The 27,495-nt window shown below is 44.2% G+C and overlaps 4 protein-coding genes across 4 annotated transcripts; 2 read left to right on the top strand and 2 right to left on the bottom strand.

Annotated features, from left to right (window-relative positions):
- Positions 1-11,619: 11,619 nt before the first annotated feature.
- On the top strand, positions 11,620-12,569 carry MELLADRAFT_87337 (uncharacterized protein; the record flags this gene model as incomplete). The annotated part of the gene is made up of 5 exons (XM_007410488.1): positions 11,620-11,852; positions 11,965-12,025; positions 12,099-12,145; positions 12,222-12,351; positions 12,429-12,569. 5 exons carry the CDS (start codon positions 11,620-11,622, stop codon positions 12,567-12,569), a joined length of 612 nt encoding a protein of 203 aa, XP_007410550.1.
- A 1,160-nt stretch (positions 12,570-13,729) lies between these two features.
- MELLADRAFT_71955 (uncharacterized protein) lies at positions 13,730-14,748 on the bottom strand (the record flags this gene model as incomplete). The annotated part of the gene is made up of 6 exons (XM_007410360.1): positions 13,730-13,942; positions 14,018-14,067; positions 14,129-14,189; positions 14,273-14,399; positions 14,467-14,579; positions 14,672-14,748. 6 exons carry the CDS (start codon positions 14,689-14,691, stop codon positions 13,834-13,836), a joined length of 480 nt encoding a protein of 159 aa, XP_007410422.1.
- Positions 14,749-14,904: 156 nt separating this feature from the next.
- MELLADRAFT_48493 (uncharacterized protein) lies at positions 14,905-15,765 on the top strand (the record flags this gene model as incomplete). Its single annotated transcript, XM_007410489.1, has 4 exons — positions 14,905-14,973; positions 15,073-15,166; positions 15,248-15,306; positions 15,387-15,765. 4 exons carry the CDS (start codon positions 14,971-14,973, stop codon positions 15,513-15,515), a joined length of 285 nt encoding a protein of 94 aa, XP_007410551.1.
- A 10,627-nt stretch (positions 15,766-26,392) lies between these two features.
- Positions 26,393-26,935, bottom strand: MELLADRAFT_106861 (uncharacterized protein; the record flags this gene model as incomplete). The annotated part of the gene is made up of 3 exons (XM_007410359.1): positions 26,393-26,508; positions 26,583-26,811; positions 26,885-26,935. The coding sequence occupies 3 exons, from the start codon at positions 26,933-26,935 to the stop codon at positions 26,393-26,395; spliced, it is 396 nt and encodes a 131-aa protein (XP_007410421.1).
- Between the last annotated feature and the right edge of the window lie 560 nt (positions 26,936-27,495).

The raw sequence follows: 27,495 nt of genomic DNA, 5'->3' as shown, positions 1-27,495 counted from the left end.
TTGACAGGTCAGGATGGAATTAGAAACAGTCCGTCTGCGCGACAACGGATCAGAAATGTTGGCCTGATCTGGATCAACTACAACAACTGTTGAAGTGGCAATGTTGACAAAGTTGACACACATTATTTGATGCTGTTTGGCCATTAGACCAAATACAAGATTGGGCCTGCAGTTTGAGCAGAGGCATGGAGCTATTTGGGATTGGTGATTGTATTCTTTGATGTACGCCTCATCTCATGATGCTTACAAGACAAAAGAAACATCTCACTTGTTATCAATAGCAAAGGCCACACGAAGACAGACAGGTGTGATCGCCAGTGCATCCATCCTGTCATCATCTGACATTCCTTCCACATTCTTGAAATCCGAAATCTTGTTTTTACCACCTCAACGACTTTTTTCAACTACCATGAAGCCTAAACCAGCAGTTCCGTCACGTCCACAGCGGCCAAGCATCTGACATAACGAAGAAGGCTCCCCTTGACCCATGACAATGACTTGTTGGACAATGCTCCAATTCTGGCCCAAACCAAGTGCCATAGTGCAACATATCACTGCCAAAGAACCTGCTACAAAGTCTAAACACCTCTCTTCCTTGTCCTTGGTTCCAGAGTCCGAGTGGAATCTCCATGCACAGGAGCTTCTACCATTTTTAGTATTAAGAAGTCGCTTGCGTGCAATGTTAACCAAATCCATTGTATTGAAAGCATGATTTTGAGAACCAGAGTATATTAAAGTTCAAGGAAGTTCACTGTCCGGGATGATATTGGCAGGCGGAAAGAACTGATGCAGATCTAGACAATCTTCTAGAGTGTGTTTTATTGATAACCAAATAAAGCATATTTCATAATGAACCAGCTCAGCTCGTACTTCAGTTACATCAATGTACTGGCACCATCGAAGATTTTTGAGTATTGCATTGAAGGCTTTTGGTCGACATGTAGCCGACATGATAAGTACAGGCACGTGGTGAGTAGCCATCAAGCGGCCGCATAAGCTTCCATACGAAGGTCTGAAAATACCAATGTCCTGAGTTTTACTCCAACTAGCAGTTTTACAAGCAACTCCACTGGCGACAAGACCCCAGGTGTAAATCAAGTGGCCTTCGTCCACAACCTTCAAAATCAGCCGCCTTTGGAAATCATTGTTGAAGTATAATTTTAGAAATAGAGGGCTATTGAGGAAAATCTCAGGGCTCTGGAGCAAGAAATGAGTGACCAAATTTACCTAAGTATAAAGCAGTTGTTATGCTTACAAGATAAATAAATTGATATTTCCCATCCATAATCCTATCAGCTACTTCCGGTGTCATATTGGCTTGGGTGAGGTTTATTGCAGTGAAACCATTCTTAATTTTGTCAGCAACCTGAAACAGTCCAGTGAGCCATCCGTATCATTATAATTTGTGGATAGGGGATAATCCCCACCTGATTATCTCCAAGGGTGTCCAACGGGTTGAGAATTAGGACCATTGCCTTACGCACTTTTGCAAAGAGAAAAAGAAACAACTCCGCAACACAACTCTTTCCAAAAACGGTACCAGCCATGAGGAAGGTATTCTTCCCGTGGACCAAGCTAACAGTGGCCTCTGTTTGCTGTGATCGAGGCACTTTGCTGTAGTGATCTTCACATAACTTGGTGATCAAATCAGAGAGCTTCTCATTGGAGGCCTTTGTGGTTGACTGAGGAAGAGTTACTCGGTTCACAGCCCTTGACTTCTCTGAGGTGATATTTTTGGCAGGCAGGTTGGGTGTTGAATTACTTCGTGTTAATGGCATTGTTTTTTCATAATGATAGGTAGATGAATTTGAGACTCAATACAAGATGAACCAGACAATTAACCAGATGAAATAGATACAACAAGCAACGCATAAGGCTTGCGGTTGTAGCCATATGAGCTGGATGAAGAACGATTGCTCAAAAAAATTGTGGTACACCCAATCGGACATAACAAAACCAAAAAGATTAAGATTATTCCAATGTTTAATCCCTGCAGTTGTGTTACACCAGGGGGTAAGGGTCCTTGGTGCCGGCTGGTTTTTGTGACGTTTTCAAAGTTTTGGTGATATGAACCGACCAGAAACGTGTGGAACCGGTGTCGCTGTTTCCGTCTCGGAAAACGTCACACCACCGTGTCAGGAACGCACCAGATGTCAGAGACCGGATGAGGTGACTGACACGGCGGTGGAACCGTTTTTTTGACACTGTTTGCAATCGGTGTTGAAGTGCCACTTTTTGAACAGTAGTTGTAAGTACAAACTATCAAACGTGGTCCCTTTGCTCAAATTCTTTATAAACTTGATCCTCCTAAAGTGACTACCTAGCTTTGAGAGTACCTGAAGGAAAACATCAAGTGCGTAGATATGATGATGGTACAGGAGATGAACTTTCAGTTCCACTGGGTACAACTGCTTGTAAGAGCATCTCCAATGTGGCTGAATCCAAAAACAAATACAGTTTTCCTTGGCTGGACAGCTGTAATTTTTATTGGGCGACAGCACCATGCAACGCCGCGCTGAGTCTCAATCTAAACTCCCAATTTGGTTCATTTGAGGTTCAACCCCCGTCAGCAATAACCCAAAATGTACGTAGGTGAGCACTCACCTACGTACTATGTGATCAAACCCCCTCCCTCCAAAACCTTGGATATGTGATCAATTGACCACACCATCAGATTGCTCAATCACACAGAGCACAAGGTTAACATCACCCGACCACAGCTGTTTTGTTCACGGTGACCGCGGTTCCCCGTGTTTCCCTTCAATTCCATAAGCACAAGGTTTACTTTGCCCAATAAGACCAGTGATGATCACGATTACCGCGGATTTAACTTGGTTCACATCGCTCAATCACACATACAACAAGTTTAACATCACCCGATAATAGAGGTGCTGTTCACAATGTTTGAGGTATTGATTTACTTATAACCTGCCCTTTCGCCCTCTGCCCTTCTGCCACAAACACTCTCCATTGCATCCCTTCCCTGTAGTCATTACACTTTCATCTTCAAGACCCAGTCCAATAGTTTTGTATATACATATTTACACTCATATCAATTCTTTTTCCACTTCACCATGACCATCCCCTTGGTAGATTTCATTGCTCAATACCAGGTTGCTGCCTCACTCCGTGCTCAAGCCATGTCTTTGCTGTCCACCTTTAACTCTGATATGCTGAACTTGATCATGTCATTAGAGGAATCCCAAGGGCCGGGAGGCTCTCTCCCCGGCTGTTCTCCTAACTTAGACCGTCATCCTCAGGCAGGCCATGCTAGATTAATGAATGATTACTTTGGCCCAACACCTGTCTATGGCGAAGGCCTGTTTTGCCGTTGATTTTGTATGAATTGAGATATGTTCGTTCACATTGTGGAATCACTTGGGGATCATGATTTGTACTTTACGCAGCGCAGTGATGCCTTTGGTAAGCCCTTGAACCCTTTATTATGACTCCATGTTCAAGTTGGAGTAGTTGGTCAATGAGTGGGGCAAGTACATGAGTTGTTGTAGTCATGTCCGGTTGGCCTGGAGCAGGGACGACTGCAGCAAGATAAGTGAACCTGATATGATGACGATCTTGAGGTGGCAGATTTAAGCAGTGAAGCGCGAAGATCCCAATTGATGCTTGTTGTCCTGAAATCTTGTTCCCCAGAGGGTTGAACCAATCCACGAACAGCAAGAACCCCAATTGTAATACATGAGACAAGCTATCTTTGGACGATGATGTTTTGATTCCGGGATATAGAGCGGTCCACACTTGTGATTGAACATAATCCAAGACACCATTCGACTCTGATTTACATTTTTCATCCCATTTGTCAATAGCATCTTCAACATTGACTTGGGATAGAAACCAAGTTAACCATTGCTGAAAGTCTTGCAGCACAAAAGTTGACACAGGCGTCCTTGTTTTGTGATTATTTCCAGAACTTCGCGGCTTTTGATGTTTAGGGATTATTGATAGTAGTTCAGGGATTTGGTGTGAGATGAATAGGTCCGTTTGGCATGGGTCGCAGGTGCTTAGCTCTCAATATCCACATTCTGTAGGCGCCGTCTCGATGTCGTATAATGAAAAGCACGTAGGGCAGCAGACAAAATGCTTGATTGAGGCCTCAAGATCCAACCGCTTGGTGATTGTTTGCACGTCTTTTGGTATAGAGCCAATCCAGTCTTTGGTGAGCCGAGTTTGAGAGGTCAAGTCAATGATCCGGACAAGGTAATCTCGCGCCACACAAAAATTGGCACGAGTCATACTACAAGCCAAGTAGAGCCAAGCGATGAAAAAAGTTACAAGGTCTACAAGTGAAAGTTATTTGATGTTTGTCAGCTATGCAAAGGATGAGAGAATGAGGCACATGAATACTTACAGACTAGTTCAGTTGTGGCTCCAGATGGCTCGACTGTGTCTGATGATTCAGACAAAGAGTATTCTGGCTCGTGTTCAGTGGGAACCTTCATTTTTGCAGCAAATTGTTCAATCAAGTTTGACATTATTTTGGTTTCAAGGTCTTCCTGATGATTATTGAGATGTCTTCGTCGAGTTCTGGGATGAACCATTTGGCCAGGAACTGGTTTACCATTATCATCCGTACAGATTTGTTTGTTACACTGGGTGCAAGTGCAGTGAACCAATGAATCTAACATGATGAAAAATATAGTTGATGATGACAGGGAATGAGTGCAACGGTTGGTGACGCTGATGATGGGTAGGCTGGATAGGTGAAGGTAGCTGACGCCAAGAAGGGTAGTTGACGCTACATAATGACAGCCGACCCCGTCAAATTCCAGCATATGTAACATCTGACGCTTCACACGCGGGCCCGAGGTGTTGGGGCAACGCTACGTATGTAACGTCATCTGTTTGCCCGGGGTGGCAGTGGTGTAGGAGCATGGTCTACGGCCAGATCTCTTTTGGTGGGGCAGGGGTTCAAGTCTGCTTGGTCTCCGCCATTTTTGGCACTTGCCTTCAAAGAAGAGAACCGTTCCAGAACGTCCCACAGATCGTTGCAAGAACTGTGATGAGACCGCTCAGCTCCGGTTTTCTTCCACCGCATTGTGCAGTGGTGGGAACTGCCTTTGTGACGGAATCTTTGAAAACGTCTCAGAAATGTGTCGACTGAATTAAAAGTGACACGTTTCTGAACGGCTCCAAAAACCGTAATTGTGCAGTGCAATTTACCAGGATTTACCCCCTGGTGTACAGTCTGCTACAGTCTCCATCTGAAATTTTGCAAAAAGCAGAAATTTCAAGAGGCCGCAGAGGAATAGTTCCTCAATTTCCTTGTTTTTTTTTCGATAGATCAAAGCGTCTCAATTAGGCAAAGAAAAAATTTCTTTGGACCAAGAAATTTCACAATAGGTGAAAAAGCTTTATAAGGAGTGAAGTTTTTCCCTGCCAAGTTTCATTTCCCTAAACTTAACAAAGTCCCGCGCTCGCGCATCCTGGCAAGGCGTCGAGCGAGGGACTTATGCCAAACTCGTACAAACTCATTGCTCAAGGTTTTGGATTTTGCAGGGAGCGTCCTTTGAACGCTTTTACCGTTTTCCACACCGAGGATTCGGAGATGGTCCAAAATAAAAAGTTGTGCGCCTGACTCCGGCGCATAATGTACATATTTTTTTTCCCGAGGAATGTACATACTCCCCTCCACCAAAAAATGACTGCAAAGTTTGGTGCTTGAGAGATACATGCCACATGTAGACCGCTGTGTAACTGCTGAGATCCTTTATATCTCTCTGAAACCTCAAACTTTGAAGAGCTTTCATTTGTGGAGGGGAGCACAATCCTCAAAAAAAAAATATGTACATTATGCGCCGGATTCACCTCACATGCGAAAATGTGCTTGGGAGTCATAAGTCCCTCGCTGCGCTCGAAGCGTGCGAGAGTCAGCGTGGGACTTAGATGAGTTTAGTGGAACACCGTACAATCAGTTTCCTTTCCCGCGCAATCTAATTCTTGACATGGGTATAAAACTAGAATTATCAGTCTTCGAGGTGCGAGTCGCAGTGTGGGACATTGTTGCTTAAGGATAGTATAACTGTTGTAGACAGTTGTAGGTACACGACTGCGCCACAGCAGGTCACGTGCGGTGTACAGGCTAGAGTAGATATAGTCTCGACTCCTCGGCATCGGCTTCCACATCATCATCTATTGTGGAGCTGATACCTTGGACGAGAGCTAATCCTCGCTGGTCGACCTATCTGTTATAGGTAATTACATCATCATCTATTGTGGAGCTGATACCTTGGACGAGAGCTAATCCTCGCCGGTCGACCTATCTGTTATAGGTTATGAGCTGCGTTACCATACGATCGTACTTGAAATCATAGTCTTTCAGTAACAGAAGCACTCACCGTATAAGCCTGAGCCGCCACTCAGCATCGTTTTTTAATTCACATGCCGTTAGCCAGAAGTCCACCCAAAAGCTCAGTATCCACTCGATCTCGATCTCGTGCCCAATCAGAAAATCGCAACCAAAACGAAACCGAAAACGTAAACGCAAACGATAATTGTACTCGATCCCAAACCGTAGAAAGCGAAGCCACCGTTAACACGAGACAGAACACTCCAGCAAGTTTCCCACAAGCACCTCTTGATCCAAAATCCTTTATACAAATACCACCTCACCTACCTGCCGACGAAGAGTACGACTCCGAGTCTGCGGATAAAACCATCAGTTTCATTAGTCGTAAACGTAGAGATACCTTATTTCAATCAAGAGATTCATCTCCAGACATGTCAGAATTGCTATCCGAAAGAATTAAAGAACTCACCAAGAAGCACGATGATGTTCACAAATTTGTGGGTAACATCAAGCACTTATCACTCGACGGTACCAATCTCGCCCGCTGGAAACTCAGAACCGAACGTGCCATTTTCGACATGACCGGTGTATCCAGTTACTGGGACTCATCAAAAGTCGATCAGGACAACCCAGTGGAGATGGCCATCGATAAGTGTGCCGGACGAGTCATCAACTCAACCATCGCGGAGGAACTGCAAGATTTGATTTATAAGAAGACCCTCTCTCACGATGCCTTACATACCTTAGAGGAACTTTTTCATCAAGGAGGAAGAACCGCTCAATATGTTATCTTCAGAAAATTGATGTTACGACAATTCAATCCTGCAACGACTGATCTTATGACTTTTGTAAACGAAGTAAACACCAACTTCGACAAACTTAAATCAGTTGGTTTTAAATGGGACGAGGATATCGTGAAGGGTATGGTTTACCAACTATGCTCACCTACGACGGGTGAATACGGTATGGACGTAGTCAACGCGATCCTCGACGCACGCTATCGAACAGACAAATCATCATTCACGTCTTCCGAAATCAGATCGACTATTCAAAATGTGATCACCACCCGCAAAACCGTGAACGAAAACAAGATGAACGTACAAGCCCTAGCTTCCTCATTCCAGAAATTGAATACCTCTAAACGGAATAAGCCGAGATCATCTTACCCCATGCCTTCCAATTCTTCTTATACGTCTTCATCATACCCATCTTCCAAATGTAAACAACAACGTTTGCACGGAGCGCCACCCCCACCCCCCATGTTTCCAGACACGAAAGCCAGAGATGCGACAGTTGCCTCACCCATCGTCCCACCGAGATCAGCTTGCAAAGAAGTACACAAAGGAATATGGCAGTGCTTCCATTGTGCGACTTTCGGTCACGGCAAGAGCAATTGTCCGTCGTTTCAACGCTTCCAAGCTAGGACGGCGCCGCATTTCAATGATTGGGTCAAATGTTCGAATGGAGTGACGTACACGAGAAAAGCCGTTTACGGATCAGCCACCCATGGAGCACCAAACGTAACAGCACACCAAGCTCACCTGGAAGTTCCTTCAACACCACCATCCGGACCTTCTCAAATCTCAGCATCGACCGTTGCATGGAGCGCTGAAGGTAACTCACCTGACGAGACCAACAAAGAATATCTGTTGGACAGCGGCGCTACTCATCATGTGAGCAACGACCTGTCATCCCTAATCAACTATGAGAAGCTGTCTTCCCCAATCAAGTTGAACACAGCCGCTCATGGAGATAACGCTTGCATAGTAGGACAAGGATCGTTACGAGTGAAGACATCAGATGGTTCAAATTACGAAATCACGGACGTGTATTATAGCCCACAAGCTACAAACACATTGATCTCACAGGCAGCGTTAGTGGAGCAGGGTGCAAAGTTATGGTTCTGGGGGAAGGACATGATCATCAGATTCTTGAACGGAAAGTCAATTGTAGCAAAATATGCAGACAGAAAATGGTTGATAAATGCAATGAAAACCTTGATTTGTGATGAGAAAGAACCTGAGAAGATAGGAAGAGTGAACGTCATGAATGCTGAGAAGGATGTAGACATTGCTTATCTGTGGCACAGACGCTTTGGTCACGTTAGCATGAAGAGAATTCGACAATTATGTCATGGTCAACTCGGTCTTGGTCTTCCCAAATCCATTCCCGCATCTTCATTCACATGTGAAGACTGCTTGACCTGTAAGAGCACTCGACAACGTAAGTTGGGCCGTTCTGAGCAGGAACTCGGACTACTGGATGTCATCGTCTCCGACGTGATGGGACCGTTTCCAGAGGATGTGAACGGTAATCGTTTCACCGTGACATTCAGAGACGTTGCGACAACATTCTCCGACATTGTAATCCTCAAACACAAGTCTGACGTACCGGAAGCTTTCACGCGCGTAATCAACCGTTGGGAACGCGAAACCGGATTAAAAGTGAAGCATGTTCGAACTGACGGCGGGGGGGAGTACATCAAGACTACCTTCAGCAACTGGCTCAAAGGCAAAGGTATCGTTCATGAACATTCTAATCCATACGAACCAGAGCAGAACGGAGTTGCAGAATGTCTAAATCGAACGATAAGTGAAATGGGACGAACGATGCTGGCGGCATCACATCTCCCACAAACTTTTTGGTCCTTCGCATATCTGACAGCGTGCTACCTCCACAATTGAACACCCAACACCCTTACAGGAGATAAAACACCTTACGAGATGTTCTTTGGGCGTAAACCACAACTCGACATCATACGCACTTTTGGATCGACAGCCTTTATCCACCGACACGAAGCTCAACGTAATGGCAAATTGGACGACCGAGGTCGTAGATGCGTAATGATAGGGTATGTTGATGGAGGCAAAGGCTGGCTTTTCTATGATCCTGCGTCGAAAGTCCTACTCAAGACTGGCATAGCAGAATTCCCGTACGAAGACAAATTCGTTCATACAGCTGTCGAATCACCAAAAGCAACAAATTCCGACTCTCTCAACAAAATCCTGAACAATCCACCGAAAAAAGGAAGTCTCGAGTTCATCGTCAACGCGCTTACGCTAGGTGACTTCAGTGGAGAACGTACAGTTCAAGAGGAGGATGCTCAGTCTGAAGGAATGACTTCTCAAATCAATCTATCAGCGTGTATGAAAGAACCTAAAAGCTATAACGCCGCGATGAAAGATACTCATGCTGATGAATGGAAGAATGCTATTGATGTTGAACTGACAGCCATGGAAGAGATGGGGGTTTGGAAGGTGATAGACAGACCGGAGAACGTGAATGTGCTAGGCCTCAAGTGGGTTTTTAAATTCAAACAATTAGATCAAACGGGGAAACCAATCAAATTCAAAGCAAGATTGGTGGCGCAAGGTTTTAATCAACGAGAGGGTATTGACTACGACGAAACATTTGCACCTACAGCGTGTGTCGCATCACTACGTTTCATTTTAACCTTAGCGGCAAGAATGGGATGGGAGGTTCATTCTTTTGACGTTACGGCAGCCTACTTACACAGTGACATCACGAACAAAATCTATTTCAAACTTCCTCCGGGGTGCATGGATGCAGCAAGGAAAGCTAACAAGATCTTAGAGGCTGTAAAAGCGTTGTACGGAACGAAACAAGGGGCAAGATGTTGGTGGAAGCACTTTGAGAAGATATTAGTGAAGTTGGGTTTTAAGCCGAGTCAATTTGATCAATCACTCTATGTTTGTAAACGAGGGGAGGAGATTTGCATTGTGTGGGTTCACGTTGATGACGGGGTGGTGACAGGGAGTAGTGTTGAGTTGCTGAGAGAGATCGGAGAAGCTTTGATGAAGGATTTGAAGATTAGATGGTCAGAGAAGTTGGACTGTATTATTGGTATTGATATCAACAGATTAGATGATGGAAGTTTTGAATTATCACAAGCCGGTTTAACAAACAAAATTATTGAAGAATTTCTAGAAGTACCTGGTAAACTAAGTACACCTCTCAACTCATCGAATCTTCCAACTTCACCCACCGAAGAAGAGGAACAAATTGAGAAGACCACTTACCTATCAGTCATTGGGTGTCTAAATTACTTAGCGATAGCTACGAGGCCTGACCTAACTTACGCAACTAACTTTCTAGCTAGATTCTCTGCACGACCAACCAGACAACACTGGGATGCCATTCAAGGCGTATTAAGATATCTGAAGACCAACGGATGCATCAAATTAATACTCAATCCATTAAAGAACGAAGTCAAAACCGGCTTACACACCTACGTCGACGCAAACTGGGGAGGCGAATACTCGAGATCCGTTCATGGATTCGTGACGTTTTTCCTCGGATGTCCTTTGGCATGGACCTCGAAGCGTCAAGGGTGCGTCGCAACTTCAACGTGTCATGCGGAGTATATGGCGTTAGGTACAGCAGCAAGGGAGGCAGTGTGGTTGAGAAATCTGGTTAGTGATGTGGTTGGTGCGATGGGTCCTGTGAGCTTGTTCTGTGATAACACGTCGGCAATACATGTCTCAAAAGACAACTCTTCAAACAAAAGAACCCGACACACAGACCGAGAGTTCTACTACGTCAACGAGCAACTATTTAAAGGCACAGTAACGCTGCACTGGATAGATACGAAAAATCAAAAGGCAGACATTCTAACGAAAGCTCTTGGCCCACAACCTTTTGAACTAGGGAGGAGGAATCTGAGTCTGAGATAGATTTATTTTTTATTTGTGGTTTCTGTTTTTTTCTTATTTTGGAAGGGAATGTGGAGGATTTTTTTCTTTATTACTGTTTTTTCTCTCTTTGGTTCATTTTGATAAGTTGATGTGTGTCATTGGGAGAGTCTCATATTTTTTTTCACTGTTCTTTGTTTTCTTTATTTTGTGAAGGGGTAGTCTGTGGCTTGTCGTGGGGGGGGTGTTGTAGACAGTTGTAGGTACACGACTGCGCCACAGCAGGTCACGTGCGGTGTACAGGCTAGAGTAGATATAGTCTCGACTCCTCGGCATCGGCTTCCACATCATCATCTATTGTGGAGCTGATACCTTGGACGAGAGCTAATCCTCGCCGGTCGACCTATCTGTTATAGGTAATTACATCATCATCTATTGTGGAGCTGATACCTTGGACGAGAGCTAATCCTCGCCGGTCGACCTATCTGTTATAATAACACCTTTCAGAAACGTCTCAACTGAATTGAAAATGGACATTTCTGAAAGCCCTCGGCTTCGGCTTGCGTGCTGTTGCTTTTACCCTCTGGTTTATTTTAGATCCCCATCCTATAAATTCCTGTTCCTCCGTTCCAAAATAATGATCTATATTCCTTATCTCTAAATATGAAAACCATCGTAGCAATTATCATCCTTTCGCAAGTCCTTGTCATCTTTGGTGAACCCAACAACCATGACACATTGTCTGCGCGATCCTCCGGATTCGAAAAAGATCCCGGCTCGACTTCTTTTGTAAAAAGGAAACATGAGAAGAGGCAAGCCCCAGTATTACCAGGGATGATGACCTGCTTTATTACCACCACACTTCGTCTATCAGGATTTGCGGCTGACTGCTATGAGTCAGTCATCATTTCCTAAAACCAATGTCTTCCATTATCCTGATTTCAATGTGTTCGGTTTTGAGACCTCTGCTTACTGATCAACATGATTTATCAAACCGATTTCGAACAGTGCTATCGCGTTCCTGTATGATCCGAGTTACCCACCATGTGCCATTTGCCGTACTTGTGTAGTAAGTCTACTCAAACATTCATCTGAAGTGTCATGACTTGTTCAACCGGACTCAATCGACGTCTTTTCGAAAGGTCTATCCACTTGATGGCGAAGAAAAGCCACTGGCAGGTCTTCATGAGTATGTATCTTTGAAGACATTCGATTTCATATCTTGATATCTTTAACACTTATCAACCAATCTTTCTACCTTACAGCGAACAGGGTAACATTCTGCCGCCGAAGTTGACTCAGCCCGAAATGAATTCCGGCTATGACGCGAAGTTCGCCGGCAAGGGGTATGATGGTTCCCCAAATTGCGACAATTATGTATTACCAGAGGGTGTGGTACGTTCGAACTCACATTTGATTTGATAATGGCTCAACGCTCAACTGATCTTCCAACAATATTTCTGTATGTATAGCAACTTACGGATCCAGATCATGTTCCGAAACCTGGTACCTATTATTCACCCTTCCTTATGTCAACAATGTCAGGACAGGGTGACGCGTGTATGGCTTGTAACGCTACTTTGACAAAGCAAGTTTTCGATCAAGGAGGATAAGGAATCTAAAATACCATGATCCAACTTGTGTTATAGTTTTCCAATTATCTTTGCGTAGGCTAAACTACAATGGCAACTTGTTTAAACATTCGATCTACTCAAATCTTCTTCTGAATTGTCTTGGGTGACGGTCTTTGTTCCACGTCTTTTTGAAAAGTGATGAAGACTGCTCAATAGAATTAGGATATAAGATATGAAATTGACAAGTATCCGATGTCTGATACCGGAATTCTGGCACAAGGCTCCGTGATATCATGAATGAAATCATACCATGCTATAAGCTCAGCAATGGTCAAGTGCATAGCACATCAAAAGCCATTTTTTTCCAAGGAGATACTTCCTTCGATTACAAGGAATACCTTCTCCTCACCTGATTCAAAACCAAGTTTTTGGAGGGAAGTTAGACTTCAGTCTCGGGAAGGGACTTTGTCAAGTCAGCTCAGACAACGACAAAATCAAATGCTATCATCACAAGTCTGATTTCTGGCTGCCGCGTGCGTGCAATACCCTTGTCTTCAGGCTTGTTGCAAGGTACATTTTATCCCGCATATATCTCTGCTTCTATCCAATTGACCGGATTGACCGTTTGCACAGCGAGTCGGTCTTTGCAGCGAAGATCAAATCAGCTCAATCATTCAAACACTTGGCCAGTAGCGCCTCCGGTCCCAGCCGAGGCCTAACAGTCATTAACCACTTTTCGCATCGCAAAGGACGCAAACTGTTGAGAGGAGGTAACCCGCTCCAAGCAGAGGCATTGTAACTCCAACGTCAGGTTGAAGCCTCAATGGCTGTTTTCCACGTCGACTTGCAGTACATACCGTGATGATTGGACGTCTGCTTGCGATGGGAGCTAAGAACTGCTCACTAATTCAAACAGACCAGATAAACGATCTCAGTGGCAAAACCTGTCGAACTCATAGGCATGCGGAAACAATGGCATTGTGTTTGGCATAACAGTTGTATTGTAAGCTATAGAGCGTATATTGAGTTCAAGTATTATCTTTCCACTTATCATTGGCGGCTCTCTTGCACTTGGTGGGTAAATGGTCAACATCAGTCTCTTTCGGAATTTAAACACGATGGGAACGTTGGGCGCGGGACACATTGGCAAGAGGACGAATCAGGACCTTTGCCAGCTTGTGCGGTTAACGCGACATGTAGGTCGAAGGGCGCATGACATTAGCGTATGGGTGATTCATATATCATAGATCATCAACAATTGTACACCAGCCGAGGGAGCATTGATGCGACAGTTGGCTCAAGCCTATGTGGGCTTAGCGAGGTTGGAGTCCCCAAAGAGGTAAGTCAGGCCGCACTTGCCGCAGTACTGACGGTCAAAGTGCCAGGCCATGAAGACACCAGCTCCGCATGTACTGTAGGAAACAGCCGCATCGTGCAAATGTGTCAGTTATGCGTATACCTAAGTGGGGGAGAAATGGATGACTCACGCAGCAGGGCACTCTCGTCTCAATCGCTTGATCTTGCCATCGCTGTCAACCTGCGAATGAAATGGATTGTCAGTGTTGATGCCGGTAATAAAGAGGAGGTTGAAGACTAACCTTGTAGTACTTCAAGATTGCCATCTTGACTTTCTTACGCTTGTGTTTGATCTTCTTGGGTCTGTTGACCGATGGACACAAAGCAGGTTGTCATCAATGCACAGTTCACAATCTGATGGAGTCGCGAGGTGAGGGAAAACTGACGTGGTGTAGGTTTTTTTCTTACGCTTTTTGGCACCACCACGAAGACGTAAGACCAAATGAAGAGTCGATTCCTTCTGGATGTTGTAGTCAGCAAGAGTACGGCCGTCCTCGAGTTGCTTACCGGCGACTACAGGAAAATGAAGCTTCAGACAGATAATTTGGGTTGATATGATTGCTATGAATTGTGAACAAACAGATAAGTCGTTGTTGGTCTGGTGGAATGCCTTCCTTTTCTTGAATCTTGGTCTTCACATTGTCGATCGTGTCGGCAGCTTCGACCTCGAGGGTGATAGTCTTACCCGTAAGGCTGTGTATAATTCAAGCAATGGAGGTAAGAATCGAATCCAGGATGAAGTGCAAAGGACCGGCGGTAGAAAGGAGGCATCGGCATGGACTCACGTCTTGACGAAAATTTGCATCTTGATAAGTATTCCTGCTCTGTCGGAAGAGAGGTCCTAGGAACTATGGTGCGTCGTCGAAAGTTTGTTACTAGCGCACTCATACTCACACACTGTGTGGTCGAATTGACGGTACCGGCGTGACAATGAGTTACACAAAACTAGGTTAGGCGGACTGTACTTAGGTTTCAAATTTCCCCCACACACTGCCGCCTCCCTCCTTGGAAGGTTACCGGGACTAGAAGGCTCTGCCCGCAATCGACAAAACACCCTCTTCAAGACTCGCCGAACGGCTTCAAGATGGTAGGTGTTTCCACCCAGTTTCTACACACTCCGCATCCCTTAACCCGATCGAGCACTGATAGACTTATGGACATTTGATTTGAACTCGGTAAATTACAGACGAAAGGTACTTCCTCGTTCGGTAAGCGTCACAGCAAGACTCACACCTCCTGCCGCCGATGTGGTCGACGATCATTCCACAAGCAGAAGAAAAGTACGGCTCACCACGAACTTTCCTCGCAACCGCTTCACACTGACATTATCTTGCCCAACCTTGGTCTGTCTGCAATTTTAGCTTGTGCCGCATGTGGTTACCCAGCCGCTAAGACACGCTCGTACGAATGGGGTGAAAAGGTGAAGCCCGAACCTCTCGACTTGTTCCTGTTGAAGCCTCGCTGACATTACTCCGTATACGTGATTCCTGTGTCTATCAGGCCAAGCGCCGTCACACCACCGGTACTGGTCGCATGAGATACCTCAAGACTGTCTCCCGCCGATTCAAGAATGGTTTCCGAGAAGGAACTGTTGCTAAACGAAAACCTTCAACTCCTGCCTCAACCTGAATACGATCTGTGTGTTAACTGTTGCGCGTATGTCAACTTGTAATCAGCTATACTTCATAGGCTTTTCATTGTCAACGCTTCATTCGGTCCCAAGATCTGGTTTCCTCGAGCTCGTGCGTCTTGGTTGTCGGTCTCACATTGCACGTTGTTACCAATTATGTCATCACGGATCAGATGAGCGTCGACCTATGCGTTTTGCTACCCAAAATAGTTTCTCAGTGGCCAATATGCAAACCTTCCTTTCAGTGACTATTCAATCACAGTGTAATCGCCCTCGTAATGACCTCACAACCAGCAGTTTGGGCCTCTTCAGATATCTCACCTTCTCTGAGAGTGATCAGGATATCATGCCTTACTCGTCCAATTATCGCTTGCAAGTTAGAACTCCTATGCTGAGATGAAATTTACTGGTTTGCTCACATTGATGCCAATGCATTGCCTCTCATGATTTGCTTCACACCAACCACGATTTCTCCTGAGTCCCCTCGACGTGATTCAGCCCCTATATCGGGGAGCTCATCCTCTAAGCTGGAGTGGTACTCTGAGCAGGACCGGCACGTTTCCATGCGATACAAATTTACCATTAACCCGTGACAATCCGGCTTAAAGCTTTGCCTTCAAGCTCTGAAGTGGAGAACGTCATCTGCAATAACTTCACCTGTCTACGTATGGAGATCCATTGTCAAAATGATGCTCTGACGTAGAATAGTGTACATAGGCAATGCTTATTTAAGATAGCTAGATCAAGCTTTTCATAAGATGCCCCATTTGAGCCAAACAAAAAAGGGATCCCAATATCCCCATAATCTCCCTTGGTAGCCTTACCACCCCCTCTCTTTCACAGCTAGTGAAAACCTCATTTCCCAGTGGCAGTGCTGTAGGCCAGGCTACATAGGCCTCTAGCTGTCTTCAGCCATAACACAACTAAGAGTCATGCCAATTGACTTTCCAATCAGACCTTCTGCTCCATCCTATACCCATCAACTCCACTTTTATCAACTCAAACCCCCCATACAAATCCCACACAGAACCTCCGAATTAAACATAGTCAAACTCCTGCTCTGATATCTATCCCTGGAGCAAGCAAATTATGCACAAGCAGCTACCTAACTTGGACTCACTACTGGACAGCATACACACTTGCCACAAGACTCTCACTGCCCCAAAACGTGTTGTGGGACCAGCTGAGCCAGATTCTTGTCAATCCAACTGCCAACAAATTGCAATGGCCATAAAGATATGATTTGATACAATTCAATACAATATAATAGGAGGTGCCAAGCTATATTTCTTTGTGTATCTTTATGCTGCACCAACTTGCCCGTTGTTGTAAAATGTGTGTAAATTTTTTACAGCACCTTTTTAGGTGTCCCAAATTAAAAATATGTTGTTGTAAAAAGATTTTTTCACAAACAACTTGTCTGAATTTATAAAAATTATGCAAAAAAATGTTGGAATACAATTGACAAGTCCCTAAAGACCTTGTCTAACTAGATAACATTTGCTCAAGAATGAAAAAAGTGTAAGCACTCAATGCCACAGTGGCCAAATTACTTGACAAAACAAACCCACCTTAGATCACACACATTGGGAATTGTTGTAATGTTCATCAAGATCAGCTGGGAGCTCAACCTATTTTTTCCATGTCTTTAGAAGGATTTTGATATATAGCAATGTATGTCTATAGAGGTCTACCCAACAAAGACACAACCCCTCCATAGCCATAGAATTTGCTTACCATGGAGAGGTATGGATATACAGGGGTTTGACTGTAGTTTGTTTTGAAGATGAACCACAAAGGAAGATGCAATTTAGAGAAACAAAGAACAGAACACTAAGTGTGGCATGAGTTACTCTGAAAAACAGCTCAGGGAATAAGAGCATATTCTCCCTGTTAGATGAGGTGTTGACATTTCCCATAAAGTCTCAGTGGTTGAGCTGTGATCTCACTTTGCTGTATGATGTAACACACCTTAACTATGCTTGAAGTTGTAGTGCCTTTTGTAGACAGGCTGTGTAGGTCTATGCGCTGCAGATATTATGTGTTGTTGAGTAGCCTCTTGGTGAAAGTGAGATACTTTGAACCTTTATAGCTTTACATTCTCAAACCTTTCTTCATACAGCTACATTAATCTTGGATCATGATTACCAAGACCATTTCACCTGATGAACACTTGAGCTATAGTATGACACATTTTTTTGGTTTAGGTCCAGATGTGAGGAACAATACATGTCTTTCAGAATATGGATGATGACTATAAATAATCTAAGACCAACACCACTTTCTTTGCTATTGAATTAATTCTTGATCATAATCTTGAAGGACTGAATACCCTGTTCCAATAGCTCAAGAAAGTAATGTAGTACTCATGAGCCAAGATTTTTAAAAGCAGGAGTGATAATATTCCATGAGCTTCAACTGACAGAGTATGTACCCAAATTCACGAGTTCATTCATATAATCCAGAATTATAGGATATCAAGAGATATGATGAGATCAATTGTAAAGACTTTTCAAACAGTGAGAAACCAGATTGACTGCACATAAAGTTGAAAGAAAATTGATCTTTCATCATTTCTAAATGCCTCATTGACATCCATGGTGATCCCAGTTTTTTTGCAAATGGAACCATGTGATGCTTTGAATCATTCCTATATACAGACCAGCGAAAAATAAGCAAGGGTTACCTCATGTATTACAAATTATGCCAAAGGCCAAAGCACTCTTTTTCTCTTGATGACTCCAAAGAGGCAGACTGGAGTAGGCTTCTCATTTGTAAAAGTCTTAAAGGCCAGATTGATGTATCTTTGGTAAGAGAAAAGAACTTACATGGTCCTTGCTTGAAGTTGAAACAGATATCATAAGCCATGAGTAGTTCAAAAAGCATTATGCTGACAAAACCCTTGATCTGATCCATAGAATGACACATGATTCACTCATTGGCAACTAAATTTACCAAGTTGTTTGATCTTATTATTTGAGATCCTCAAACAAACCAGAAGCATGTATGTATTCAATTTTGCAACCAGCGTTTCTTAGTAAAAAACCAAATTAGTTGGATCAAGAAAGAGATTGATATTGAATTTGTAGCAGGTGGCTGAGAGAGACATGCCAAAGGTTTGGGTTTGAAGCCAATCAAAGGAATAGTATCACAGTGTCAGGAGATGGAAGCCAAGGGTTAGCTCTTATGAGCAGAGCAGTAGAATTTTCATTGCAAGGAGTTCAAGGATTCCAACTTAAACTGACGTGGTAATTATCATACCAATGTGTAAGGTTCTATGAGAACCTTCACTGGAGTCCGGATAAGTTTCCGGCACGACTCCTCGAGAGAGCACTACGGACAATGTAACTTGGAACTTCGTTATATAAAATTACGATCTAGCTCCAGAAAGTCCCACAATTGGCTCTCTGAGTAGTCAGCGACACCATACAAAGTAAAAGAAACCAAAGAAAGAAAGAAACAATCAAAATGAAGAGAAACTCACCTAGCTCCAGAAAGTCCCACAATTGGCTCTCTGAGTAGTGAGGACTCTCCGAAGCCGGGCGTTGAGAAGAAACATAATATGAGCCCTGTCTAACCCCATGACACAATTCCCATGACTGCTACGTCTACACATACTCCTTACACCCTCCCTTCCTAAAAAATTAAGCCTCCTCTTGAATTGATGTGAACATTTGAAATTTGAAACACTCCACACAAAATAAAAAATAAAAATGGCATAACTCGCCCCAAAATAGTGACCATGACTCGTCCCAGTGAAAGCAAAATTAAATTGAAGCAACCTATTCAAAAAAAAGAAAAGGAAAAAAAGGAAACCGATAATTCATATTGAAAATAGTATAAAATTGATTTAATTTGAGTGTTCTGAATGATATAATTTTTTTTTTCTTGAAGTGAAATCTTGCATCTTGATGTGAATTTCGAATCTTGAGGTAAATTAAATAAATTTGTCATATTCTTCTTTTTCTTTTTTGTTATTCGTCTTGTGATCGTAAAGTCTGTTATTTAGGAGATAATATTGCTTGCCAGCCATTTCATGCAAAAGGAGATAGAAGGAAGCAATAGCAAACTCACATTGCGGGGGTGTTAGTGCATCAATTTGAATACACACCCCCTTGTCAAACGTCCTAGCTTGCCTCATTGGCTTCCAAATCCTGCTCGAATGAGGTTGTTTTCGGCCGTGACAAAGTCATCTACGGGACTGCAACCGTTCATTTCAAGCAAAGCCTTTCCTTGAAAATCCTCGTCCCGAGCGTGATCACTGTTATTCAGGAGAGAAGCAAGCTTGCCAACTGCGTCATGAATGTAGGGAAAGGGTGGGGTATCGAACTCACATTGCGGGGGTGTTAAAGTATCTAATTCGATACACACCCCCTCGTTACGTTTCGTAGCATGCCCCAAAGGCTCCTCCATCGGATTTCCCGGGGTTGTTTTCCGACGCAACGAAGCCGTATTAACAGCCGCAATGTTTTCCTCCGCGTCTGGATCGCCATGGTAGAGTTTCAGTTTCGAAATGTGAAAAATTGGGTGTGTTGAGTCGCTGGATGGGAGATCTAATTTGAAATCACGACCTGCATTCAAGACTTCTCGTACTTCGTAAGGGCCGTCATACCGGGCTCGTAGTTTGCCTGTTGGTCGACCCTTACCCCCTACCACTTGTTGCCGGTCCGCACTATCCACCATAACCCAATCACCTACGTTGAATGGTTCTCCTTCACGGCGTCTTTGATTATAATGTAAGGCCTGATCCACACGGTTGTGCCACAGTCGGTCTCGCCATGTAGCCCATTCCACTTCCCGCCGTTCTATCCAGTGTTTTACATCCTCGTTGTCGTCCTCGGATGGGCTTTGTATTGGGAAAAGTCTTGGGACACGACCATAAACAAAATGGAACGGGGAGACGCCAGTCGACACGTTCACGGCTGAGTTGATAGCAAATTCAGCCGAAGGTAAACCTTGCAGCCATTTACCGTGTTTCTCTGCGGCGAGGTGCCGCAAGATCTGGCCGATAGTCTTATTTGAACGTTCACTGCGACCATCCGCCTGTGGGTGATAGGAGGTTGTCAGCTGAATTCGAACTCCTAACAACTCATGTAACCGTTGCCAGAAGCGGGACGTCCATGCCTTATCCCGGTCACCAATGATGGATTCAGGTAGGCCAAAGATAGAAGACCAAGCCGTAAATAATCTGCTTGCTGAGCGTTCCGCTGTATCTTTCTGTGATGCCGGTATAAGACGCACAAATCCAGTCAGTCGGCAAGTGCATGATAAAATCATATCGTACCCTGAGACTTTTGGAAACGGTCCAATGAAATCTATAGCAATTGATTGCATTGGTTGACTGGGAACTGCTGAACTCTGAAGTCTGCCTGTCGTCGCCGTGGTTCTTGCTTTGTTGCGTTGACAGGAGTCACAAGCTCGCAGGTGTTGTTCGACTTCCTTAGCCATTCCAGGCCAGAAAAAGGTAGATCTGAGTCGAGTTAGGGTCTTCAGCATTCCTAGATGCCCTAATGCCGTATGTGCCTGATCAATAAAGTCTTTACGAAGACTACCATGGGAAGGAATTACTAGCCGTCCGTCCAGATACATGAGATCATCTTTAAGAATGCAGTCTTCACGTAAAGGTAATACTCTTCGCAGTTTGATACAGAACTTATCTTGCTGGTACCCCTCCTGTATCTGCTGCAGTTCTACCTCTCTCAACCTTGCCCGCACTTCACAGACGTTGACCTCCTCTCTTCTTGAGAGCGCATCTGCAACCGAGTTGTCTTGCCCCCGTAGGTACTTGAAATCAAGATCAAATTCGGACAATGTTTCTAACCACCGTGCTTGTCGTCGGCTAAGATTACGTTGTGTCAGTAACGTCGTAAGAGAATGGTGATCTGACATCACATTCACCCGCATCCCCAGAAGTAGTAAGCGCCATTTGTTGAGTGCATTGACAACTGCCAGAAGTTCTTGTTCATGAACTGGATAGTTCTTTTCTGCTGGGTTCATGGTTCGACTTTCATAAGCAATGGGGGAAGAAGTTTCCCATTGCAGTCCTTGGAATAAAGCGGCTCCTAGTCCATTACCACTAGCGTCCGTAAAAAGCCAAAGTGGCTCATTAGAGTCATAGTCGAGATTGCGCAGGACAGGTAACGTTGTGATCAGTCTTTTGATATTGTTGAATGCGGTCTCTTCCTTTTCCCCCCATTGGAAAGGTTTCCCTTTCAGTGATGTGCTTGTCAATGGTGATAAGGTTGCTACATAATGCGCCAATCCATCGATGAATTTTTTCATCCACTGAACTGTACCTAAGAACTTCAACAACTGTTTTGAATTAGTTGGTGATGCCCATTTCGAAATTTTTTCAATCTTCTCGTCATCTGGACATATACCTGCTTCACTAATCTGATGTCCCAGAAATTTAATTTCTCGCCTGAATAGCTTACTCTTCTTCGGTGAGCAATATAATTTGGCTTTTCGAAGCCGTTCTAAGACTTGCTTCAAGTGCTCTTCGTGCTCCTCCACAGTGTCTGAAAATATAACAATGTCATCTATATATACAACACAGATCTTTCCCACCAGTTCTCCTAAGATTTCTTCATTTCGGGCTTGATGCGTAGCTGGACCATTGGTTAGCCCCATTGGCATCACAACCCATTCAACTAGTCCCCAAGGTGTTTTCACCGCCGTCAGCGGTATATCTTCTTCGCGCATGCGATCTTGGAAGAAAGAATTGACTTGATCGACAATAGACCAAACTTTTCCGGTTGCAACTAAACGAACTGACTCATCTACATTAGGCAGGGGAGCCCGATCTTTGACGGTATATTTGTTCAAAGTGCGGTAGTCACAAACCCAACGAGGTAATTCTGATGGGTCCTTCTTTGGAATTATCATAGACGGGGAGGCATATTGGCTTGTTGATCGCCGAATACGGCCGGCGGCTAAGTGCTGCTGGATCAATTTATTCCAAGAATCCAAGTGTCGTCGAGGGTAACCAAATTGCTTCTCATTGATGACAACATTCGGGTCCGTGAGAATGATTTTATGCCTAACTTGTCTATTCACATCCGGCAAGCTCTCCGGGAATGTTTCATCCGGTGCTTCACCTTCCTCCACTGGAGGAAGTTCTGCCGGGAAAAGGTCCTCAAATTCTTTAAAAATTCGCGATTCACGATCACTCAGGTCTTGTACCTTACAAATCTTATCCAGATTTTGTATAGCACATAACACACGATTCAGTTCAGCTTGCATTTCTTTTTCATATAAGGTCTTGCCACTCGGAGAGTGTATTACACAACGTCGATGAAGGGAAACATCTAATTTAAATTTTGATAAAAATGGCGAACCGAGGATCATGTCGTACGAAGAGCTTAGAGGTGAAAGCTTGAAAAATACTGCTCCAAAGCGTATACTAGGGTTTTCGCATTTCAAGTTAGCCATAGCAAACTCTCGTAAGACTAGAGGACTCCCTTCTGTAGGGATGGCAAGGCGTACCTCTACCGGCGAAACCAATGGCCGTCGAGGAATCCGCAATTCACTTGCCATACGGTCCGAGAGAAGATTCGTGCCTGCTCCTGAATCAATAAGAGCCCGCACCGTTTTCCCATTGCACGTTAGCTCTAAGATAATTGGAGCAACAGACTTGGATGGTACGCACCCTTCTTCTCCCTCTTCATGTTCTTCTATCTGAGTTGATTGAAATAAATCCGCTTCCTCATAAGCCGCAATATCTTCAGATAACATGTCAGGAAAGTTTTCAATCGCTGCCACTCGAGTAGACGTTGTTGTCGCTGGTGGTCTTCCTGCTGGTCGTTGAGTAGGTGCTCCAGCAGGTGCAGGTGCGTTTGTCGGTAAAGCTGCACGTCGAGGTCGAGGTCCTGGATTAAAATCGGCTGGTACTGAGATGAAACGCATGTTTTTATTCGCGCAGTTCGCGTCGTTGCACTTCGCCTTACAGATTGAGCAGATTCCGTTGCGTCGAAGGTACTCGTGATATCTCCAGGCATTATCTGCTCGCTCCTCTTCTGATCGTTGTCTGACAACAGGAGCAGCTCGTACCGAATTTGATTGGGTAGTGGTATGACCGACAGTGGTTTGAGTCGTCTTTGCTCTGGTTGATGGATCAGGCAATAGGTGGCTGTTGATAAGAAGACGAACAATACCGTCCGCTGTGTCTTTGAATTTGGAGAATAGGAAAGGAGTTACGTGTAAGTGTCCCTCCCTCTCGATCATATCTTTGACGAGTTGAGGCGCTCCCCAGGTAATGTGTTGAGCGAGGTGGCGGTCAGTGATCTGGCCAAAGGGTTTGATCAATCGGTGCAAGGCTTGAGCTCGAGAGACGTAAAGGGCAAAAGTTTCCCCAGGTTTAATTTCGAGTCGTCGTAAGGCGTTTTCAGTGTCCGATAACCACGCGTACGGTAAGGTTCCTACAGCCATCATTTGCATAGCGCCTTCCCAGCTTTGACCTTTCAATTCCTCCTTATTTGATTGATACCAAGCCGACATCTCCTCATTGTTCAATAAGGACCCCAACAGTTTCAGCTTCTCCCGATCATCCACCACGTTCTTGATCTCAAAGGTCTCCTCGATAAGGCTTCGCCAATGAAAAAGGTCAGCAGGTTTGCCGAATTTCCCGCTGAATTTTGGTAAGTCGCTAAGTTTGACTTGATCCGCCCTGGTAGTGTTAGATACCCCGTTGTTTGGTATGACTGCTGAATAACCATCCAAAGTGCGTTCTTGCAACACGTGATGAGCAGGTAAAGCTGATGAATAACCCGTCGTCAATGGTGAAGGGTAAGTCGGTCTGGAATTGAAAATTGCAGGTGTAGACTGAATAGGAGGAGGTTGAGTCGTCGCTTGCGAATCAGGAACGTCCTCTGCCCAGCTCACTCGTTGGTGTGGTAAGTAACTCGAGGCAGCCTGATGAGCTTGGTTGTCATTGGATGTCGATTGCTGAGTCTTGATCGGTTGTTCCGGTTGTTGATTTCTAGGGAGAGGACTTGGAGACGTCGGAGTCTCATGGATATAGCGCCCAAACGTATTTGGACGGTTCGGTTGATCCTCTACCAAGGGGTTAACCTCTGTCGCTCCGACAGGGTCTCTAGGAGACTGGGCTCGAGATTGTGATGCCAGAAGTTCTCGAACCATCTTCTGTAGCTCCGCAGTCTCACGTCGTGACTGGTCCAGTTCAGCAGTTCGCAGCTCCAGTTTCTCGACCTGTGCTCGGAGAGTTTGGATGATCTCAGAGTCCTCTTCTCGTGACATGGTGTTGGTCGGATCAGATGTTAGAGCGATGCCTGTTGTGACGGTAGCTGCTTGTCTTTCCGATGTAGGCTCTTGTGGAAGGTACCCAGGTGGATGTGGTGTTTGCACCTGTTGAAATAACTTCTTGAAATGACTGTCGATGATAGTCTTTTCGGGTGCCGATGGAGATAGTTCGATTGGCGAGAATTCTAGTTTTCGTGGTTGATCTGAGCTCTTCTGAATAAAGGATGAAGCGTATACTATGCGATCTGTTAACGCAGCCGGTGATCCTGATGCAACAGCTTCCGGTCGCCACGAAAAATTGGGAGGTCGTCCTGCTGGTGGACTTTCAGCGTCTTCTGAAAGGACAACTTTGGCTTTTTCTTTCCTGGCTTGGCGTAACAAACTGTCGGGATCGTCTAAATAGTTGTGTGGTTTCCGAGATAAAGGTTCAGACATCCGAGTCAGGGCTGAAGGCGGTTCCGATTGTATCGAATGTAGGGCAGATGCGACAGAAGTTGGCAGAGCAGAAAATCTTGAGACAGAAGGTGACAGATGAAACACTAAAACAGTTTGACAGAATATCCCAAAGGATAATGCAGATAGAGCAGATTGAATAAGGTTTGAAAATGTAAAAAAAATCTTGACGTTGTAACTTTAACTTCGAAGTGATCAAGTTAAAAAAAGTGTAAGGTTCTATGAGAACCTTCACTGGAGTCCGGATAAGTTTCCGGCACGACTCCTCGAGAGAGCACTACGGACAATGTAACTTGGAACTTCGTTATATAAAATTACGATCTAGCTCCAGAAAGTCCCACAATTGGCTCTCTGAGTAGTCAGCGACACCATACAAAGTAAAAGAAACCAAAGAAAGAAAGAAACAATCAAAATGAAGAGAAACTCACCTAGCTCCAGAAAGTCCCACAATTGGCTCTCTGAGTAGTGAGGACTCTCCGAAGCCGGGCGTTGAGAAGAAACATAATATGAGCCCTGTCTAACCCCATGACACAATTCCCATGACTGCTACGTCTACACATACTCCTTACACAATGTCAAGTCACTCATTCTACTGTGGTGTTGGAACACAGTCAGCTTTGAAGTGCGTATATATTGCATTTGATCATTCATCCAAAAGAAATCCTTTGTGAAATTGGATGTTTCTACTTGTATGTTGTAATATGTTCCAATGTGCCACGACTTATTATCAACAAACAAGTTCTCGTCCATTTCAAGAGGGATACTTGGTTATTGATGATGAGACGTGCCATGTGAGAACATATCATAATGTACATGTAAAAAGGAAAGGCTTATTAAAGAAATTCTTGTAATTGAAGCTAATGAAAATGAAGTTCTTGTTGACGTTTGCAATATGTGATATACATTGTGTGAAAGGATATGCAAAAAATGTGGATTCTGTACATCATTGCCGGAGTAACGAGTTTCATTGTCAGTCATCCGGTCATTCGAATGCTGAAGTGTGTTTAAATGATAATTAGTCATCCCTATGCCAACGAGTAGTGTCAGTGTGCTACCCCAGCAAGAAAAATCTAAGAGGGGGGGACAAACAGAGAAAATCCCAACCTTTGGCCAAGACTGTTGAGCGTATTTCCAGTAAGTGGATCTCAAAGAATTCTTTCAGGGTTCATGGATCGGATGACTTTTGATCTCTCAGTTTTTGTAGCATCTCTTTAAACTTTCGGTCAGTTTCTAGACGGGCATCAATTTCAGGGTTCCTATTAGATTCCTTTCGGGCAGAAGCTGAATGGATAAACGAAAATCAATCAATCGAATCACTAAACGAAATGAATTTTCAAGAGCTCAAGATAACATACTGTCAGTTTTACTTGTCTGTGAAGATCTTGACGTAGTTGATTTCCAAGTCGTTGACGATTGTGGAGAAGGTCGTGATGATTTTGCAGGCGAAGGTTGTTCAGGTTTAAATTCATTGGCTTCCGGACTACGCTCATTATCTCGAACAACATCAATTGCAGCTTGTCTAATGGATCGAGCGAACGTATCAGTCTTATGAACTAATTCATGAAAGGTCGATGATTCCAGTAACTAAACCGTATCCAAAAGTATCTCAATATCAGTGACAATTCAAATGAAAACAACTTCAAAAGAAATGGCGAACCTTTTGGGTGATGAGTTGCTGAAGGTATGAGGCCAAGCGAGGCGGTATCATCTGGAAATGAAGTTGGAATTTCGATGTGGTTGTAAATTTCGGCACAATCGGCTTGAGCTGCAAGATACAGTCACAGGCAACGTGTATGCTGGTCAGCCCGGCTCAGCTCAGAGACCGGTACCAGGACATGCAATTGAGCAATTTCGCTGATCGCACTTTATACGAAAAAAAAGCTCTCACTTGTGCTCAAGTGCCTTCTATTTGTCACCTGGCTGATAAGACTTACTACTGGGAAAGCTTTGCATTCACCAAGTTCAAGAACATTCAACACGGTACAGCTGTTCCAAGAAAGGTTGATTTATCTTCTCAAAAGTTCTCTCCTGTGCAAAACTCATACTATTGGTTTTATCGAGTTTCTTTTTCTCACAAACGAGGAAAAACTGGTTTTTATTTCTTTTCAAGACTTATCTATACCTTTTTGTAAAGGCTGGGTTTTAAAGTATGATTAGATACCTCATTAGGTGTGAGCTTGAAGATAAATCACAATCAGTCTGATCAAAGCTCATAATGTCCGGATTCCAAGCTCCAGGTGCAATAGCACCATTAGACATTACTTGTTG

This window comes from Melampsora larici-populina (assembly GCF_000204055.1).
Source record: "Melampsora larici-populina 98AG31 unplaced genomic scaffold MELLAscaffold_20, whole genome shotgun sequence".
NCBI lineage: Eukaryota > Fungi > Basidiomycota > Pucciniomycetes > Pucciniales > Melampsoraceae > Melampsora > Melampsora laricis-populina.
Note: the sequence above shows the minus strand (reverse complement) of the source record. Positions and strands in the feature narration are given on the sequence as shown.